Genomic DNA, 22437 nt, shown 5'->3' with positions numbered 1-22437 from the left:
ATAGACTGCAAGGAAATTTATGACCCCCCCTTTTTTTAAATACTAGATATTTTAAATTTTACCTACATTAGTTAATTTTGAATTCTATAACTTAAACTGTTAGTATAAAGGTATTAGGAGAGGGAATTTCATGAACTCTTAGAGTGTTAGATCTTAAGAGAGACCATAGGGATCACACAGTAACCAATCCTGATACTCTGTAGAGGAACACTGGAGGTTTATTCATTCATTCATCCACCCATTCACTCAATGAATATTTATTTTACTATTGCTATTTTAGGTGCTTGGGGATATCCTTAGCCTTATGGAGTTCACAATAAATAGGTATTAGACATCATAAGTAAGTAAATAGCATATTGGAAAGTGATAAAAGTAGTCTAAGATAAGGGGGAGAGAAAGTGCTTGTGTGAGGGTGGATTTGGTTTGCACTTCAAACTAGGGTAGGTCCCAATGAGAACATGACATTTGAGCAGAAACTTGAAAATGAGAGTGTAGTCTGTGTGACTGTCTGTGGGAAGAGTGTGTCAGACAAAAGGATAGACAATTCAAAGGCTAATACATGGGGCCATGTCTAGCTTACTGTTCACTGAATAGTAAAAACATCACTGTGGCTTCTGGAGTAACAGTGGACTGAAGTAATAGGTGATGAAAGTTAATAGGATTGGGAGGCAAGGGTATGAGAAACTGGATAGATTATGTGGGGTCTAGTGAGTTGTAGGGATTTTGGCTTTTCATGAGTGAAATGTAGGAAGGGGTGTCAGTAGGGTTTTGAGTAGACATCATCTGACTTACATTTCAACTCTGAATCATTCTGACTGCCCTGTTGAGAAGAGATGCTGGGGTAGGTTACTAGATTTAGAAAATAAAAATATGCTCACTAAATTAAATTTGAATTTTAGATAAACAATAATTTTTATATACATTTATCCCATGCCATGTGACTATTTACCCATATGGCAGAATGTAAACTACTATTTTATAGTTAAAAAAAGAAAAAGAATACTCTTCATTGTTACTGTTGTTTACTATAGATGACTGTTACTCTGATCCTGCTGATCCCAAGGCATGGGCCTTAGAGCAAATTTTCATCTTTGCCTTCCCATACTATCCAAATTACTGTTTTTCACATGTGGTCATCGTATACCCTAGAGTGTTACAAATGCAGTTTGTTGGGCTCCAGCCCAGACCTACTGAATCAAAATTTCTTGAGATAGCACAGAGTATCTCCATGACTGCCTACTGTTCTAGATTCTATTTATAGTAGTGAATTAAACATACAAAATTCTTTACCCTAATGAAATTAGCATTCTAGTGGGTGAGACAAATAGACAAGATAAATAAGTAAATATATAGTAAGTTAAATATTTATATAGGTGCTAAGAAGAAAGAAAAAGCACGACGGGGAAAGGACATATGCTAGGTAATGATGAGAGAGTTGTATTTTTAAACAGCATGTAGCCAGTGAAGACCTCACCACATAGTGATGTTTGAATCAAGACATGAAGAAAGTGACAGAGAGAACAAGGTAGATACCTGGAGGTGTGCATTCTTCACTGAAGAAATAACAACTACAAAAGTCCTAAGGCAGGTGCAAGCCTGGTATGTTAAACACACTGCCGGGGGCCATGTGTCTGGAGTGGAGTGAAAGGGGAAAAATAGTAGGGGAGGAGATGAGAGGAAAAAAAAGAAAGAGGAGTGGTTAGTGAGTGTTAGTAGTTAGGCTTTATGGTATGTTGGAAAGAGACTTGGAAGCTAGACCCAGCTATGGCATTATCTCTGGACCAGTTTCTTCTTTGCTAAAAAGCAGTCAGAAGATTAAGATGATCTCTTTTGGTGTTTTTTTTTTTTTTTTTTTTAAATCTTAAATAGTCTTTAATTTGATACTCTTCCATTTGTAGCTTGTTTACAAACAGTTCATCATTTGAGATTCTTTTGTCCTTTTCATGAGCTCATCTCTGCCCTCTGTCTAGCCACGTGAGGTTTTTCCTTTATGTTGCCCTTGTTCCTCTTTCTTTCTTGATTGAACTTGAAGATTTAGACAGTCCTTTGATAAATATAGTAGAAATTGTTCTCTTATCACTTTGTCCAACCATTACTACTTCTGACACTCAGAAGTTTAATGTTTAATAACATTAAAGTTATTTAATGTTAGCTAAGAATTAAGAACTTCTTCATGGATCACAGCCTTGTTATGGGGAAGGAACTTGCGTAACTCAGTGAAGCTATGAGTAATGCCATGCAGGGCCACCAAAGGCAGACAGGTCATGGTGGAGAGTTCTGAAAAAACATGGTCCACTGGAAGAGGGAACGGCAAACCACTCCAATATTCTTGCCTGGAGAACCCCATGAACAGTATAAAAAGGCAAAAAACTATGACACTGAAAGATGAGCACACTCCTGCCCAAGTCAGAAGTATCCAATATGCTACTGGGGAAGGGTGGAGGGCAATTACTAATAGCTCCAGAAAGAATGAAGCAGCTGGGCCAAAGGGGAAATGACGCTTAGTTGTGGATGTGTCTGGTGGTGAAAGTAAAATCTGATACTGTAAAGAAAGATATTGCATAAGAACCTGGAATGTTAGGTCCATGAATCTAGGTAAATTGGACTTGGTCAAGCAAGAGAAGACAAGATTAAACATTGATGTCTTAGGAATCAGTGAACTAAAGTGGATGAGAATGGGCGAATTTAATTCAGATGACCATTGTATCTACCTCTGTGGGCAAGAATCCCTTAGAAGAAATGGAGTAGCCCTCATAGTCAGCAAAAGAGTCTGAAATGGAGCACTTGGGTGCAACCTCAAAAACAACAGAATGATCTCAGTTCGTTTCCAAGGCAAACCATTCAACATAGCAGTAATCCATGTCTGTGCCCTAACCACTAATGTCAAAGAAGCTGAAGTTGACCATTTCTATGAAGACCTCCAACACCTTCTAGAACTAACACTCAAAATAGATGTCCTTTTCATCATAGGATTTTGCAATGCAAAAGTAGAAAGTCAAGAGATACCTGGAGTAACAGACAGCAAGTTTGGCTTTGGAGTACAAAATGAAGCAGGGCAAAGGCAAATAGAGTTTTGCCAAGAGAATGCACTGGTCATGGCAAACTGTTTTCCAACAACACAAGAGACGACTCTACACATGGACATCATCAAATGGTCAATACGAAAATCAGATTGATTACGTTCTTTGCAGCCAAAGATGGAGAAGCTCTATACTGTCAGCAAAAGCAAGACCTGGAGCTGACTGTGGCTCAGATCATTGGTTCCTTATTGCAAAATTCAGGCTTAAATTGAAGAAAGTAGAGAAAACCACTAGAGCGTTCAGTTCAGTTCAGTAGCTCAGTCGTGTCCGACTCTGCGACCCCATGAACCGCAGCACTCCAGACTGCTGGAGTCTACCCCAACCCATGTCCATTGAGTCGGTGATGCCATCCAACCATCTCATCCTCTGTCGGCCCCTTCTCCTCCTGCCCTCAATCTTTCCCAGCATCAAGGTCTTTTCCAATGAGTCAGCTGTTCGCATGAGGTGGCCAAAGTATTGGAGTTTCAGCTTCAACATCAGTCCTTCCAATGAACACCCAGGACCGATCTCCTTTAGGATGGACTGGTTGGATCTCCTTGCAGTCCAAGGGACTCTCAAGAGTCTTCTCCAGCACCACAGTTCAAAAGCATCAATTCTTCAGCACTCAGCTTTCTTCACAGTCCAACTCTCACATCCATACATGACTACTGGAAAAACCATAGTCTTGACTGGACAGACCTTTGTTGGCAAAGTAATGTCTCTGCTTTTTAATATGCTGTCTAGGTTGGTCATAACTTTCCTCCCAAGGAGTAAGCGTCTTTTAATTTCAGGTATGATCTAAATCAAATCCCTTATGATTATACAGTGGAAGTGACAACTAGATTCAAGGGAATAGATATGGTAGACAGAGTGCCTGAAGAACTGTGGATGGAGGTTCGTAACATTGTACAGGAGGCAGTGACCAAAACCATTCCCCAAAAAAGAAAGGCAAGAAGGCGAAATTGTTGTCTGAGGAGGCTTTACTCTTCAATAGCTGAGGAAAGAAGAGAAGTGGAAGGCAAGGGAGAAAGGGAAAGGTTACATCCAACTGAATGCAGAGTTCCAGAGAATAGCAAGGAGAGAGAAGAAGGCCTTCTTCAATGAACAGTGCAAAGAAGTAGAGGAAGACAATAGAATGGGAAAGACTAGAGATCTCTTCAAGAAAATTGGAGATATCAAGGGAACATTTCTTGCAAGAATGGGCATGATAAAAGACAGAAATGGTAAGGACCTAACAGGTAGAAGAGGTTAAGAAGTGGCAAGAACACACAGAAGAACTATATACAAAAGGTCTTAATGACCTGGTTAACCATGATGGTATGGTCACTAACCTAGAGCCAGATATCCTAGAGTGTGAAGTCAAGTGGGCCTTAGGGAGCATTACTGCAAATAAAGCTAGGTGATGGAATTCCAGCTGAGCTATTTAAAATCCTAAAAGTTGATGCTGTTAAATTGCCACATGCAATATGCCAGCAAATCTGGAAAACTCAGCAGTGGCCACAGGACTGGAAAAGTTCAGTTTTCATTCCAGTCCCGAAGAAGGGCAATGTCAAAGAATGTTCAAACTACCGTATAGTTGCACTCATTTCACATGCTAGTAAGGTTATACTCAAAATCCTTCAAGCTTGTCTTCAGCAGTACCTGAACTGAAAAATTCCAGATGTACAAGCTGGGTTTAAAAAAGGCATAAGAACCAGAGATCAAATTGTCAGCATTTGTTGGATCATAGAGAAAGCAAGAGAATTCCAGAAAAACATCTACCTCTGCTTCATTGACTGTGCTAAAGCTTTTGACTGTGTGGATCACAACAAACTGTGGAAAATTCTTCAAGAGCAGGAATACCAGACCACCTTACCTGTCTCCTGAGAAACCTGTATGCAGGACAAGAAGCAACAGTTAGAATTGGACATGGACCAACTGACTGGTTCCAAATTGGGAAAGGAGTACGTCAAAGCTGTATATTGTCACTGTATATTATTTAACTTCTATACAGAATACTTCATGTGAAGTGCTGGGCTGAATGAATCACAGGCTGGAATCAAGATTGCTGGAGAAATGTCAACAACCTCAGATATGCAGATACGATACCACTCTAATGGCAGAAAGTAAAGAGGAACTAAAGAGCCTTTTGATGAGGGTGAAAGAGAAGAGTGAAAAAGCTTTTGAAACTCAACGTGAAAAATCCTAAGATCATGGCATCCATCACTTCATGGCTTATAGATGGGAAAAAGTGGAAGCAATGACAGATATTATTTTCTTGGGCTCCAACATCCCTGCAGTTGGTGACTGCAGCCATGAAATTAAAAGACACTTGCTCCTTGGAAGAAAAGCTATGACAAACCTAGACAGCATATTAAAAAGCAGAGACATCGCTTTGCCAACAAAGGTCCGTATAGTCAAATCTATGGTTTTTCCGGTAGTCTTATATGGATGTGAGAGTTGAACTGTAAAGAAGGCTGAGCGCCAAAGAGTTGAAGCTTTCGAATTGTGGTGCTGGAGAAGACTCTTGAGAATCCCTTAGACTGCAAGGAGATCACACCAGTCAATCCTAATGGAAAACAACTCTGAGTATTCATTTGAAGGACTGCTGCTGAAGCTGAAGCTCCAGTACGTTGGCTACCTAATGTGAAGAACCAACTCATTAGACGAGGCCCTGATGCTGGGAAAGATTGAAGGCAGAAAGAGAAGAGGGTGACAGAGGGATGAGATGACTAGATAGCATCACTGACTCAATGGACATGAATTTGAGCAGGCTGTAGGAAATGGTGGAGGTCAGAGAAGCCTGGTGTGCTGCAGTCCGTGGGATTGCAAAGAGTTGGACATGACAGTGACTGACAACAAGAACAAGATAAGAGGCATTTTTCTCTACTAAGAGATTTAAATTCTTTGAATGATAGCTTGACTTAAAGCTTAACAGAGAGAGGAAAAGGGGGCTTGACTAAGCTTCAAATGGAATAAATCCCAAATTCCAGTCCAAGGTTAAATGTAATGTAATGTGTAGATAATCATGGGATTCTTAACTGGATACCTCTATGGAAAGGATACTTTTGAGTAGGTCTTAATCTTAAATGAATGTTTACTTACAAATAATCAGGTAGACCACTCTAAGATGTTTTGATGGGTTCTATTAGCAGATGTCATGGATAAAAAGAACATCATGAAGCTTTGCAATCTTCTTTAGTAATAATTCTGTTGGAAGAACAAAGCACTATCAAATTTGTTGCTGGAGGCTTTGAAATCCAACACACACACAAAAACAGGACTTGTAGGCTCTCAAATTGCAGCTTTCATGCAGCGGTAATGAAACATTTTAATCACTCTGAATAATTCTGCCACCTTTTCTAGCTCTCACAGGGTATTGTGAAGTATAAAGAAACAAATCCAAAAACCTAAGTAGTATCTTGTGGTTTGATCTGTAATGTTTTGTTGTCTGCTAGAGTTTGAGTACTGCAGGAGAGTCAGAGAGAGGGTATAACATTAGGTACCAACATATTAGGTTAAGTTTATGATGGCCGTTCTGCTTTACAATAGCTGTTGTTTAGCCACTAAGTCTTGTTTAGTTCTTTTGTGACCCCGTGGACTGTAGTCCATGAGGCTCCTCTGTCCATTAGATTTCCTAGGCAAGAATGCTGGAGTGAGTTGCCATTTCCTTCTCCAGGGGATCTTCCTGAACTAGGGAGCGAGCTCACATCTCCTGCTTGGCAGGCAGGTTCTTTACCGCTGAACCACTTGGAAAGCCCACCTTACAACAGTACATTTACAAATTTTTTTTGCTAATAATAATTTTCTTTGTCTGTTGTGTATTTGATGAGGCTTTTGTAGTGATTATTCTTTTGGGCCTGGCTGAAATGAAAGAAATCTTAATTGGACCTTTCTTGACTAAATATAATTATTTTAGAAGGAGTGAGGCAGAAAGGCATCATAAAACTTAGTTGAACAATCAGATGCATATATTTTTTTGTAACCTCTACCTTGCTCATTTATTTTCCTACAGTGTAAAACTGTTGAAAGTTTAAATTGAAACTGTTCATACACTTAAAATAGGAGCCTATTGAAAAATAATGGTGTAAATTTTGAAAAACAAAGTTTGCATCTTTTGAACATTATTGAATTCTAGACTTGAAGATATGTTTCAGTTGATTTTTGTAGCTGTGGTAATTTTATCAGGTTGGTAGCTGTGCCACAATCAAAGTACAATATAGTTTTAATTAATACAGGCTTTGGAGTTTCTATTTAATGGACACTGATTTATTTGCATTTTATAAAATCAAAACAAGGCATACTAAGTTCCAATGAAACAGCCTAAAAAATGTGCTTCTTCTTATTTTTAAAAACTAGCCAATTAAGGATGAGGAAGTAAATCTTTACTGAGATAGCTCCTCTGACACCATAAGAGATGACTGTGTACTGCCTGCTCTTGGCTTCACCAAAATTAGGTTGTTGGGCAGCCGAATAACTTTGTCATGAAAAAGTTTATTTTTAAAATCACTGTTGCGAAACTATGACTTGTGGACTAAATCCTGTCTGTTTTTGTAAATGAAGTTTTATAGTACACAGCCATGCTCATTTGTGTTTACATGTTGTCTGTAGTTGCTTTGGTGCTACAGTGGCACTGTTCAATAGTTTCAGATCAAATGATCCACAGGGCTTAAAATATTTTCTATTATTTGGCCCTGTTGGGAGAATCATGCCTACTCCTGTTTTTTAATCTAAGTCTTCTGTAGATAGGTCATGTTCCAGTTACGGTGGAGTTTTATGTGGTTGGTATTTTTGTGTTTAATTTTCCATTCTGCTTCATTCTAAGGAGGAGTAGTTTAAAAAAAAAAAAATTAGTTGGAGTGTTAGTTTCTAGCTTCCTCATCAAAAGTAGGTATAATACCACTTTACACGGTTGCTATGAAGAGTCAATGAGAACTGTAAATAAAATCCTTAAAGTGCCTGGCACCCAGCAGGAATTCAAGTGGTGGGGAGATATAATCAGGGAAAGTCTAGGTGTTTCTTTGGGTGATTTAGGATGGCATGTTTTTAGAGATTCTGATTTGTCCACAGAGCTGGCTGTGGAAGTCTAGTTTATACAGGTTCTTAATACAACATTGTTGATTAACTTTCCTCCATCCTTTCCTTCCTGCTTCGCTGTGCCTTTCTCTTTCCTCTCCTCCTACTGACTATTGTATATTGCAGGAGAAATGGGGTATGAGAAGATGGTCATATCCCAGGTCTTGACTGAGTACCTGGGATGGGCTGCCAAGTGAGGGTCCTTGGCCTTGTGCAGGAAAGAGTTCAAGAGCTAGCCATAGTAAAATGAAAGCAGGTTTATTTAGAGAGACACACTTTTTTGAAGGGCTTCTCTGGTGGCTCAGATGGTAAATAATCTGCCTGCAATTTAGGAGATCCAGGGTTGATCCCTGGATTGGGAAGATCCTCTGGAGAAGGGAATGTACCTACTCCCCTGGAGAATCCCATGGACAGAGGAGCCTGGTGGGCTACTGTCCATGGGATCTCAAAGAGTCTGACATGACTGAGCTACTAACACACACACATACACACTCACACTCTTTTTAGAAGGTAAGAGGTGACCCCAGGGCATGGAGTCCTTTTGAAAAGTGAGAGCAGAGCTTGGCTGTGGCAGGTGGTTAGTGGTCTGCGTAATTTAGTTTTTATGGGCTTCCATGGTGGCTCAGAGATAGAGAATCCACCTGCCAATGCAGGAGACAGGGGTTTGATCCCTGGCTCAGGAAGGTCCCCTGGAGAAGGAAATGGCAACCCACTCCAGTATTCTTGCATGGAAAATCCCACTGACAGAGGAGCCTTGCGGTCTGTAGTCCCTGTGGTTGCAAAGAGTCAGAGAGGATTTAGCAACTAAACAACAAACAAGGAGTAGCAGGAATATTCTAACCATCTTAGAGAAGGATTGGGGATTTTCAGGAGATGGGGCACCACCCACTTTTGGGCCTTTTATAATCTGCTTCCGAACTGTCATGGCACCTGTGGGTGTATATTTAGCATATGCAAATGTATTACAGTGAGCATATAGTGTGGCTCAAGGTCTACTGGAAGTCGAATCTTCCTCCATCTTGAGCCTAGTAGGTTCTAACCTGTTTTGGTCTTATCCTCTTGTTTTTCATGATTGTGTCATTCTTTTAACAGTTATGTCCTGCCCTCTTCCTTCCTGTCTCAATACCTTCGCTTCTCTGTTTCCTTTTTGATGTATATAAGCATTAGTACTAAATTTAGTCAGTCGGTAGAGACTTGTAGAGGTTTTTCCATTATTCTTAGTTCCATCCTCTAGGAAGCAGAGGAAATCAACTTCTTGTGATCTCCCTCCCTACCGTCTTTATTCCTATGTGATAATGTGTAGTAGCAGCTACCTAGGTATATATGCAAAATCCATTCCTACCACAGCAAATTTTAGAGCAGATCTTCAGTTTTGTTTTAACCCATGATGCCAAGGGCTCACTTGTAGACAAGCATGGTTTTCTTCTAGAAGACAGGACAGATGGATGATAAATAGATTCTCCCTAACATTTTGAAGGAAACTTAAAGATCTAGTGATTGAGCTGGCAATCTTATATTGCAAGCACCCACTTCGTTGTTTTCTTGTTTCATGAAAACATAAACTTAGAAAACTAAGTTATTTTACTTGACAGGTATTTTTAGAAGATTAATTTGAAACCTGGGACCTAACCCTTTCAAGTTACTTTAAAACCAATGTTAATATAAATGAGAGCAAGGACAAAGAATCTTAGAATATTTTTTGTTTTAATTGGCATTATTATTATTTTATGGTAGCATTTAGTTTTGTAGGTGTCACGGAAAAGATATGGAAAAGAGGTGATAGTTATAATATTAGCAGACCCACAGATAATAGTTAACAATTACCCACATTCGTTAGGTTTGAAAATCTTTTTATCTGTAGTGAATTTACTCCTGTTTCCAATTCAACTGAATTCTTTTGTTTGTGGTTTAAAAAGGAGTTAAATTGGGTCAGAATTTCTCATTGAATGTTCTACCTTTTTAAAGCTACTGACTGACCTGAATTTAGTACCAGTGCTTGCTTACATCAAAAAGGAAACAGAGGAGAGAGAGGTATGAAGACCAGTAGGAAGAGAGGAAAGTGAAAGGGAGAGAGGGACAGAGGGAAGGAGGGAGGAGAGGGGAGGACTGAAAAAGGTTAATCAGAAATGTTACACTAAGAACCTGGATAAACTCGGCTCCCACAGCCAGCTCTGTGGAGAAATCAGAATCTCTAAACACATGCCATCCTAAATCACCCAAAGAAACACCTAGACTTTCCCTGATTATATCTCCCTACCACTTGAATTCCTTCTGGGTCCTGGCACTCTGCTAAGGATTTTATTTACAGTTTTCATTGACTCCTCATAGTAACGGTGTAAGGTGGTATTATACCTACTTTTGATAAGAAAGCTAGAAACTAACCCTCAAAATGATTTTTTTAAGTGTTAAACCCAGTTTTTATATATCACCATTCTATTAAAGGTAATGTATTCTTCCTCCTTTTTCATTTATTTTACAGTAAACTGAGAAATAGTAATGTCGAGTCCCTTAGCCTCTGTGAGTCACAGAGGGACGTTAAATGACTTTCTTACAACTGCCATTTGAGTCAAAGTTAGGGACATAAATTTGAATGTACCTTATTTTGTCTGTTTATAGGAACCAGACAGGTTTAAAAAGTAATTTTGTGTCTGGAGATAGGTAGATAACAGAAAATGAGAGATTATTTAGTGTTAAAAAGTTTTGAGAGTCTAAAGAATTTTATCTTGCCAGCATACAGGGAGAGAACTGGGTGAGTTGTATGTCCTTGGGAAACAGAACTCAAAAACACGTGTTAGTATTAGCATTCTGTTTGCTTGTATGTGAGAAAAACCAGTAACAAATTGATTTAAATCTGTGAAAGGAGAAGGAGCAGGGAAGTGGTGGGGGGAGAAGAAAAAAAGACCTATTTAGAGATAGTGAATTTTGTTTGTCTTTCTTTGTTAATCTGCTGATTAACTGTCAGCTAGTGAAGAGACCAGTCAGATATTCTGCTCTTGGGCAGCTGCATAAATCATCAAAGAAAACAGTTTTGCTTGTTTATGAATTCTCTGGAAGACTTTGGGTGTTCTACTGTGACTTGCACATAAGAGGTTGCCTCTGTATTATGTCTGCCACTATCCTCATTAGCATTTCCATGCCAGATTTGCATCAGAATTCCTCACTTGCTTTAATTATGGTCTTGTTTCCATGATTTTCTCCCCTCATTTTGTATTCTTTGGTGTGTTAGATAGTCTTTTCAAAAGTTAATGCTCCATCTTCCTGGGGTTATGTTTGCTGTTGTAAACCATTATTTTAACATTGTGTGCATGTAATTTGTTAGTTCTCAGATCAAAAATCTTAGTCTGTTTGTGACTGTATGGGAGATCTGAACCACAATGTTTAAAGTGTGTGCAGTGGATTTCTTTGGTCAGTTATCTGGAAGAGATTAGTAAACCAACAAAAAATATTTACCCTGAGCAGTTTATGTTCTTTTACCTTACTGTTGCTTTAAAAGTTTAGGTTAAGATTTTGAAATATTTTACAAATTAGCTTCTCTCTAGTTAGACTTTCTGTTGCTGTGCACTCTATCTTTGATGAAAAGTGGGGAAATCTTATGGTAAATTCTGTTTTCTTACAGTCAAAGGCCGTTGGTTTGTTAGATGTGGATGTGTATGGCCCTTCAATTCCAAAGATGATGAATCTGAAAGGCAATCCAGAATTATCACAGAGTAAGTAGAGACAAAGAGTATGACAATGTAGTTACACTTTTATTTAGTACCTGCTGGGTGTCAGGCATTGTGCCACATACCATGTATACCTTATGCACACTGCAATATAAGGTATGGAGCCAGACTGTCTGGGTTTGAATTCTGGCTCTGTCACTGATTAACAGTGTACCTTTGAATGACTTGTTCAACCTCTTTGTGCCTCAGTTGCCCCATGTGTAAAATAGGGTTAAACGATTGTACTTACCAGATAGAATTGCTATATTTAATTGCTTGACTCCAAAATTGCTGTAAGTGTAGTGTACATGAAGCACAGTGCTTGGTACACTGTACATGGTCAAATTTAGCTCATCATCGTCTTTGTATATAAAATGTGTGGATGTATGGGGGTATTTAAATAAAAAGTATCTAATATATTTGTTAGAAGAGCTGAAAATTATTTTCAGCTCTGTAATCAGATTTTTGTTATATTTATATTAAGTTGTTTTTGAAAAAACCATAAAACATTAATTTCTCTCCCCAGCCTTCTTTGCCATCAATAATAGGACAGAGTAATTTTTTGAGTAAATCTTTAATATTTATAACTGTTGTTATTATATTTTCTTGTAACTATAGTAAGTGTATGAGATTGAATAATTTCTTTTATTTCTTATTGGACCTTTTATTTTCCATGAATCTAGGACAAAATGCCTGTATTTACTGAAGGGTTTTTATTGAATTTTCTGTGTACATAACAGAACGTGTTATTTTTGTCGTTGTGATTAAATGTTAGGTAGTAAGACATTATTTGCTATTTAAGGTGCCTTTGTTTGTGCTGAGATGGGCTATCCTCATAGCTCAGTCGTTAAAGAATCTGCCTGCAATACTGGAGACCCAGATCCGATTCCTGGGTCAGAAAGATCCCCTGGAGAAGGAAATGGCAACCCACTCCGATATTCTTGCCTGGAGAATCCCATGGACAGAGGAGCTTGGCAGGCTACAGCCCACGGGGTTGCAAGAGTTGGACACAATTTAGCAACTAAACCAACACCAAGGTGGTTTTGTTGGTGCTGTAGTTGTTGAAATCAGTTACAGTGTTAAGTTCTGAATAACCGCTTATCAGATAATAAGGATTCTTCCTATTACTTTGAAGGAACTTAAGGCTCTATGATGATAAAAGGGACGCTAGCCGTCCTACATTACAAGCACCCACTTAAGCTGTTTTCTTGTTTTGTGAAAATATTAACTTAAAAGAAAGCTAATTTATTCAGTTTCTTTGTTCTTTGCCCTTTTACTGGAATGCATACTTAGTTTACAAATATGTGCCATGAGCCAAAATGTCAAAGTTACACAAAGGAGTAATGACTTTGTGTACTTTAAATGGTAGACTCTTTACATGTGTCTCTTGCTTAAAGTAGCATGAAAGCTAGTGCATGTAGCACATGAGTGATGGCAAAAGGGAGCCCTTGGTGTCAGTTTTTTCTTAAGTAGTCTGTTCAGTCTATGCCAGTATAAATACTTGAAGTGAACTTTAATTTCTTTCTTCTTGTTTTCCTGAAGCTGTACTCTAAAATTTGATGTTTGCAAATTGGCTGCCATTAAATAGACTTTCTGGTAAAAATGAGCTACTGGAAATCTTGGAAAGCCTGAAAAGAATGTGTGTTGACAAGCAGATCTCAAGTCCCTTAAGAAATAAACTGAACGATTAAGGCATTCACTTAGAAGAATGTGGATTCCTGAAAGCCCGTCTTATAAATTGGTTTTTGAATCTTAGATAAACCTGCTATCATTGTACTAATTGGCATCATTTTGACTTTTCTGTGTTTTTGTCATTTTAATTTATCCTGTATTACTGTTTATTAAAGAAAGCACAGTGCGGCATGAAATTATCTTATTAACAGTAAGAAAAAAGATTTGTTTTCAGTGGGTCAGATTTTGGGGAGATAGAACTGTGAGCAGAATCTTAGCTTTGTACATGTTTCCCCTGTTCTTGGACTTAGCTATACAACCATAGGGGGAACGGGACTTCAGGATTGTCTTTTTCTGTTCATTATTTAAGCAGACGTATGGTAATGTAGTTTGGATCAATTTGTTAATTTTAAAACTCCATGTTAAAGTTGGCAGATTCATTCTCTTATATTTTTTCTTTTTGAGGAGATTATAGAAAAACCACACTTCTTGTACTTATGATATTTTAGTCTTGATCACCAAGGGAAATTTTACATTTGATTCTAGAGAAGTGAATTCAGTAATTGAGGAAAAATTTGTTATAATAGTTTTGGATTTCTTAGGCTGAAAATGTTTCTATCAGCTTAAAATGACAATAGTGATTTTCTAGGTTGGTATGCACTATGCAAAATTATGGTAATGGAAAGTCTAGCCAGTTTGTAGAGAGATTATTGTACAAAAACCTCACCAGGTTGACATTATAATGGCTGCAAACGACCAGTTGCTTTGGGAACCTAATGGAATTTGAATAAAATCCATGTGTAGTTTGAGAAATTATCATCTTAGCATGAGTTAAACTTTTTTTTGTCTAAAGAACAAATACCAGTCATTTTTTCTCTTTTTTAACTTTGTAAATAACATAATATGCAGATTTCATATTATAGTATAGCCAAACTATAGTCCTAGAAATTATTGACTAGGAAGGTTTTCAGTTGAAATTGTAAGAAAATATTACATGGTAGTTGTACGTAGAAATGTATTGTTAATTCACTAATGTAATACTCTTTTGTTGAGAATTTTCATTAAGCTTTCTCAATTAACTTTTATTGGTAGAAATCTGCTTTCTCTCACAGTTTTGTGATGGTGAATTCACACTTTATCACAGTTGTGAATTTATCACTACTTAGTTTTACTAAAGAATGTCTTTTAGTATATTTAGCTAATAAAGTAGGAAAATTTTTAAGGCCTGTGGAGAGAGGTTACTAAAATTGAAATGTCAAGTAATTTTATTGAGGATGACACAGTTAATTAATGATTAACTATGAGACTTTTTTTTGAGTAGGATTCACTTTTCTTTTGTTGGGGGACATATTTTGCACTCATGTCACAATATTCTGCTCTCTCTGTCTTAATAAGCATTTTCCAAGTTTATGAAGTGAATGTGTGTACAGAAGAGACAGAAAATGTGGAAAATCAGCTTGGGCAAATGACTTTTCATAATAGCAGTCATCTCCAGCAAGAACTACCAGGAAGTGACTAAATTTTTTTAAGGTAATTTAATGGCTCGATAAAGGACGGAGATGGTATGGACCTAACAGAAGCAGAAGATATTAAGAAGAGGTGGCAAGAATACACAGAAGAACTGTACAAAAAAGATCTTCAAGACCCAGATAATCATGATGGTGTGATCACTCACTTAGAGCCAGACATCCTGGAATGTGAAGTCAAGTGGGCCTTAGAAAGCATCACTACGAACAAAGCTAGTGGAGGTGATGGAATTCCAGTTGAGCTATTTCAAATCCTCAAAGATGATGCTGTGAAAGTGCTGCACTCAATATGCCAGCAAGTCTGGAAAACTCAGCAGTGGCCACAGGACTGGAAAAGGTCCGTTTTCGTTCCAATCCCAAAGAAAGGCAATGCCAAAGAATGCTCAAACTACTGCACAATTGCACTCATCTCACACACTAGTAAAGTATTGCTCAAAATTCTCCAAGCCAGGCTTCAGCAATATGTGAACCGTGAACTTCCAGATGTTCAAGCTGGTTTTAGAAAAGGCAGAGGAACAAGAGATCAAATTGCCAACATCCGCTGGATCATCGAGAAAACAAGAGAGTTCCAGAGAAACATCTATTTCTGCTTTATTGACTATGCCAAAGCCTTTGACTGTGTGGATCACAATAAACTGTGGAAAATTCTGAAAGAGATGGGAATACCAGACCACCTGACCTGCCTCTTGAGAAACCTGTATACAGGTCAGGAAGCAACAGTTAGAACTGGACATGGAACAATAGACTGGTTCCAAATAGGAAAAGGAGTACATCAAGGCTGCATATTGTCACCCTGCTTATTTAACTTATATGCAGAGTACATCATGAGAAACACTGGGCTGGAAAAAACACAAGCTGGAATCAAGATTGCCGGGAGAAATATCAATAACCTCAGATATGCAGATGACACCACCCTTATGGTAGAAAGCGATGAAAGTGAAAGAGGAGAGTGAAAAAGTTTGCTTAAAGCTCAACATTCAGAAACTAAGGTTATGGCATCTGGTCCCATCACTTCATGGGAAATAGATGGGAAAACAGTGGAAACAGTGTCAGACTTTATTTTTTTGGGCTCCAAAATCACTGCAGATGATGGTTGCAGCCATGAAATGAAAAGACGCTTACTCCTTGGAAGGAAGGTTATGACCAAACTAGATAGAATATTTAAAAGCAGAGACATTACTTTGTCAACAAAGGTCCGTCTAGTCAAGGCTATGGTTTTTCCAGTGGTCATGTATGGATGTGAGAGTTGGACGGTGAAGAAAGCTGAGCACCGCAGAATTGATGCTTTTGAACTATGGTGTTGGAGAAGACTCTTAAGAGTCCCTTGGACTGCAAGAAGATCCAGCCAGTCCATCCTAAAGGAGATCAGTCCTGGGTGTTCATTGGAAGGACTGATGTTGAAGCTGAAACTCCAATACTTTGGCCACTTCATGCGAAGAGTTGACTCACTGGAAAAGACCCTGGTGCTGGGAAGGATTAGGGGCAGGAGGAGAAGGGGACGACAGAGGATGAGACTGTTGGATGGCATCACCGACTAATAGACATGAGTTTGAGTAAACTCCAGGAGTTGGTGATGGACAGGGAGGCCTGGTGTGCTGCAGTCCATGGGGTCGCAAAGAGTCGGACAGGACTGAGCGACTGAACTGAACTCTATATGAAACAGAAGTTAATTACTACCCTTCCCTGGATCTGAGTGCTGATAATTTATGAGACTAAAGGCTCATTCCAAGAATTCAGGACATTGGAGTGGGATGTTTACTGAAAACAAGACTGAGGTCTCAGAGTTCTACACTGACTGCCTAGTAATTTTTACCTCAGTTCATATTCTCTTTTCCAGTCTAATCCCAGACTGGAAAAAAATGTGGTGTTTTGATTTTTTTTTTTCCTTATTTCCTAATCTTTGATCATTTTCAGTATTTCTCAACATTATCAGGACATTTTCAGTATCTTCTCTGAAATGAGAAAAATTAAAAGAAACCTATTACTAGGTATTGTGGAGGGATAACTTGCAATTTTGTTTGTAATACTCTAGTTTTTATGTATGTATTCTCTGAATTTTTGCTTTTTAAAACAAAACACATTGTTGCTGATTCATAGTTACTTTAATAATTCAGTGAGCACTTTAGAAACCTTTGAGGAATATTTTAACAAAACATATGCTCCCCCTCTCCTTTTTTTTTTTTTTTCTTTTTGGGCTAACACAAAATAAAGCATTTAAAATGGAAAAAGAGCTTGGTGAAAGCAGAACGTAAAATGAGTTTTGAAGTGGAAGATAAGGGAAATAATTCATCCATGAGTTGGGGACTCCAGGGCAAAAGGCAAGAGGCCATTAATAATGAAATTATAGTAAGAGGCATGAAAAGTTTTGATGGTCTGAATTTGGTGAGGCTAGTAAGAGAGAAGCGAAATTATACATGCTATCCCTGGTGGCTCAGCTGGTAAAGAATCCACCTGCAATGTGGGAGACCTGGGTTTGATCCCTTTGTTGGGAAGATCCCTTGGAGAAGGGACCCACTTCAGTATTCTGGCCTGGAGAATTCCATGTACTGTATAATTCATGGGGTTGCAAAAGCGTCGGACACGACTGACTGACTTTCACAAACAGAAAAAATAATGAAATAAGGCATCTTTTTCATCTTCTTTCAGCACTTCCACAATAGATTTTGTCTATGTGGTATACATCTATACAGGATAATGGATTGAAATGCCATCTTGTTCTTTAAGATTGGATAGATTTTTGTGTACCCATGTTCATAGCATTATCCATAGTAGATAAAATGCAGAAGCTACCCACGTGTCCATCAGTGAATGAATGGTTAAGTAAAATGTGGTATATACATACAATGTAGTATTAGTCAGCCTTAAAGAGATAATTCTGACATAACCTGAAACATGGATGAATCATGAGGATGTTATGCTAAGTGAAGTAAAACCAGTCATAAAAAGAGAAATAATGTATGATTCCCCTTACATAAGGTACTTAGAGTAGTCAATTTTATAAGGGCAGAAAGTAGAATGGTAGTTGCCAGGAGCTGGGGGGAAAGGGAAATGGGGAATTATTGTTTGGTAGGTATAGAGTTTCAAGTTTTTAAGATGAAAAGAATTATAGAGAGGGATCGTAGTGATAGTTGGACATTGTATTTAATATCACTCTATTGTACACTTAATGGTTAAGATGGTAAATTTTATGTTATGAATGTTTTACCACCATTACAAAAGGGAAAAAACTGGGTATATTTTTTGACAATATTAACTGTACTAGGCTTAACAGTACAGGGTTTCTTCAGTGTGTTTATGGTCTCAACCCAGTGAATCAACTTGCTCTGTAAAAGAGCAATCAGTACAGAACTGGGAGAAAATAGAATAGTGAGGTTTCTTTGGGAGACCTAGTAAGCTTAGCTGTAAACTTTCTCTGTTGTTCAGTTTGGAAACTTCACTAGTATACAAATTGTTATGAATTATAGCCAAAAATTATATTTTTGTGTCACAAAAAGTGACAGAGCTTATTATATTTAAAATTCTTATTGTTATTGCTACCTGTATTACCATTTGCAACATTATCAATATTATAAACACCTCTGTGATTTGGTCCCTGCCCTCTATTTACTTCCACTGCCTCAATTCCAATACGCTTGTGCTGTTATTCAGCAAATACCAGTCTCAGTGGCGTCTGTTTCTCAAAAATGCCATGTTCTGTGCTGAGGACCCTCACATAGTATAATTTCTCTGCCTGAGACACCTTACATTTCTATTGTCTTCCACCCCTCCTCCACAACTAATTTCTACTCTCAATTCTCAAGTTTAATGATTCTTCTTCTATGACTCCTTCTCTCACTCCTCACTCTCCTTATTGCAGTTGCAAGGGTAAGTCATCTGTTTAATTTTTTCAGTCTCCTCTACCAGACGCTAGAACATCCACAGAGCAGAGACTTTCTGGCTTAGTTTCACTTATACTTGGTTATATAGTAGATGCTCAGTCAATCTTAGTTGAATAAAAGAAGAAATTTTCTGTTAAATTTCTTGTACATTAGATGCATACTTTATTTTCTACTTTGGGTATATGAGTAACCTAATTTGCAATCATAATATATATATTTTTAATGAATAATATAAATGGTTTTAAGATATTTTCTTAGCCGTTAGTCTTTGTGGTAGATGAATGACTCTTACACCACTTTTTTCCATTTTTAAGAAAAGAGAGAGAACCTATATGGTTAGTAATTTGACATTTGAGAATTATGTTACATGGAGTGAAATGGTTGTTCACATTGTTTCAGTGTGGTAGGGCAGTGCCACTCTTGCTTCATATTTTAACTTTCAAATGTTGAGTATAGATCTGGTTACCTATAAGGGGTAGAGGATTGTGGGGCCTGAATTTGGGCCATGATGGAAACGACAGAGTACACAATCCCAGCTCTGAGACAGAACAGCCTGGGAAAAGAAAAGGAACTAGAATCTCAGCGTGCATCATCATTCTTTTCCTCAGACTATAGTGCATGGACAAAGATAATTATGTGAATGTATTAGTATAAAGATGTTATTTGAGACTGTTTATTCTGGAACTTGTTATTTGTAATAGGTTTGAAGACATGCTGAGTGAGGAAGCAGTGACAGTAAGTTTTGATTTTATTCTGCTGTCACTGAGATATTTCAATTAAGAAAAAGGAAGCAGAAATAGCAGCTTGCAGTTTGATGGGCTTTGGGATCTCCCTTGCAATATACAAACCACAGACTTTTCTTGGAAAAATTGGATTCCCCAGAAAGCAGAGCCTTGCACGCTAATAATTTATTAGGGAGTAAAACTGGACTGAGGAAGGAGAAAGGGAGGGAGAGCCAATATGAAAATATGCTGTCAAAAATGACTAGAGATGTTTTTGATTGTTGTAACTGGGGGGAATGTAGTAGGTAGACACTAGAGATGCTGCTAGATATCCTGCAGTGCACAAGCCATCCACAATAAATTATAGGTGGTGGTTTAGTCGCTAAGTTGTGTCTGACTCTTGTGACCCCATGGATTGTAGCCCACCAGGCTCCTCTGTCCATGGAATTCTCCAAGCAAGAATACCAGAGTGGGTTGCCATTTCCTTCTCCAGGGGATGGGATTGAATCTGGGTCTCCTGCATTACAGGCAAATACTTTTATCAACTGAGCCACTAGGGAAGTCAATAAATTATTATCTGGTCTGAAATGTCACTTCTGCTGGAGTTGAGAATTCCTGATTTAGATAATATAACCCAAAAGAATTTCAGAGAGATTACAGTACTGTATGGGGCTGAGAATAAAATTTTGGGAAAATAACCTAACATGATCAGAGAAAGACTGAGAAGAAGTGACCAGAGAACTAAGAAGAAGACAGGAAGAAATGGGATCCTGGAAGTCAAGGGGGAGCTTTAGGATAAAGTGGTCAACATTTTTGGGCTTCCCTGGTGGCTCAGAAGGTAAAGTGTCTGCCTGCAATGTGGGGGACCTAGGTTCAATCCCTGGGTCAGGAAGATCCCCTGGAGAAGGAAATGGCAACCCACTCCAGTACTCTTGCCTAGAAAATCCCATGGACGGAGGAGCCTGGTTGGCTACAGTCCATGGGGTTGCATGGGGTCAACATTTTTAGAGAGGCTAAATTAGATAAGAATTAAAAATTATGTATTTTAAATTTGATAATATTTCTGTTTTCAATTTATGAAACTACTGTTTTGTAAATGTGCACAATTTGTGTTGCGCTTCTTGAAGAAATATATTTTATAAAATATTTACATTTGGCCTCTGGGAAATCAATCATTTGGAAACTGAGCATGACTATAATGGTACAGTGCTGTACTCCAGGGGAAAAAGACGAGTAAGATGTAAACTCTATTCTTGAGGAACTTACAGTGGGAGAGACAGGAAATGTCAGCACACAACGTAACACACGAAGAGGTATGAACAGAGAACCATGGAGATGGAGAGGACCTTCTAATCTTCCTGTGATATAGTACATACAGCCAGCCCTGGATCCTGATAAGGCTTGAAAGAGCAAAAGACTTGAGCATATTGAAAAAAATTAATGAAAAAGTTATGTTTATTTTTTAATTTTAGTGTTAAAAATGGCCATTGGGACTATGGGTGATATGTACTGTCATGAGCAGTATGTATGGGATGTTTCATTTATAAATCACAATGTAAACTACCACATTCTACTGTCTCCACCCCAACATAACCCTGTGTTTAGAATGTGCCTGAGGCTTGTCTCATTTCTGTGACGTTTCTCTTTCCTCTCTACCCACTTCTGTTTCTTTGTAATTCCGAGCAGAGATAGGAAATGGTTACATCCTAACCCTGGGTGTGACCAGAAATGAAGTGAGATTTTTTCTCACAAACTTGTATTTTTTTCATTTTTAATATTTAGATTATAAACTGTTTACTTATCTTCATATTCTTCTGAGTGTTGGTTGCAAAGAGTCAGACACGACTGAGCAACTAAGCACAACACACAGCTCACCGTATAGTAGTTCTCAACCTTTCTGGTCTGTGGGGCCTTTTATGCTCTTAAAAATGACTGAGGATCCCACACAGCTTTTGTTACTGTGTTGTGCTGTGCTTAGTCGCTCAGTCACGTCTGACTCTTTGCAACCCCATGGACCGTAGCCTGCCATGCTCGTCTGTCCATGGGGATTCTCCAGGCAAAAACACTGGAGTGGGTTGCCATGCCCTCCTCCAGGGGAATCTTCCCAACCCCAGGGATCGAATCCAGGTCTCCTGCATTGCAGGCAGATTCTTTACCATCTGAGCCACCAGGGAAGCCCAAGAATACTGGAGTGAGTAGCTTATCCCTTCTCCAGAAGATCTTCCTGACCCAGCAATTAAACTGGGGTCTCCTGCATTGCAGGTGAATTCTTTACCAGCTGAGCTACACAGGAGGTTATATTTATTGATATTTATCAAGTTAGAGTTAAGACTGAGAAATTAAAAAAAAAACTTTCTTAATTCATTAAAAATAACATCAAGCTCATACTTATTAACATAAGTAACATTTTAATGAAAAGTAACTATTTTCTGAAGTAAAAAATCAGTGAGAAAAGTGTCATTGCTTTATATTTTTGTAAATTATTTATATGTCTGACTTAATAGAAAATTGCTTGACTTTCATAACTAGTTTTTCGTTCAGTCTGTTGCAATATTTCGGCTGAAATATATGAAGAAATTCCAGCCTCACAGAGACATGTAGATAGAAAAAGAGAATGATATTTTAGTAGTTATTTCAAATAAATGTCGGTTTTCTTTGATGCTATACCAAAATTTGACAAGTAGTAGTTTCATTTTTAAAATTTATGTTATTGAAGTATAGTTGATTTATAATGTGGTGTTTCTACTGTACATCAAAGTGATTCAGATATATTTATGTGTGTGTGTGTATACATATACACTTTTCCATTATGGTTTGTCACAGGA

The 22437-nt window shown here is 38.1% G+C and overlaps 1 protein-coding gene across 6 annotated transcripts in view; it reads left to right on the top strand.

Moving 5' to 3' along the window:
- The window catches only part of NUBPL (NUBP iron-sulfur cluster assembly factor, mitochondrial), a 361834-nt gene that overhangs the window by 43247 nt on the left and 296150 nt on the right, over nucleotides 1-22437 (top strand). For 4 of the 6 annotated variants that reach the window (XR_014070750.1, XM_081548056.1, XM_081548057.1 and 1 more), the window contains one exon: nucleotides 11731-11821. Coding sequence is in view for 3 of the 6 variants with exons in the window: in XM_081548056.1 (XP_081404182.1) it covers nucleotides 11731-11821 (91 nt within the window). In the remaining 3 variants the exon portion in view is untranslated. Of the gene's footprint in view, nucleotides 1-1451; nucleotides 1585-11730; nucleotides 11849-22437 lie in introns of all 6 variants that reach the window. The other 2 variants (XR_014070751.1, XM_081548059.1) reach the window with 2 other exon arrangements.

The sequence above is a fragment of the Giraffa tippelskirchi genome, chromosome 12, assembly GCF_054371585.1.
Source record: "Giraffa tippelskirchi isolate mGirTip1 chromosome 12, T2T-mGirTip1v1.2.pri, whole genome shotgun sequence".
Lineage (NCBI taxonomy): Eukaryota > Metazoa > Chordata > Mammalia > Artiodactyla > Giraffidae > Giraffa > Giraffa tippelskirchi.
This window is presented reverse-complemented; position numbering and strand designations above follow the sequence as displayed.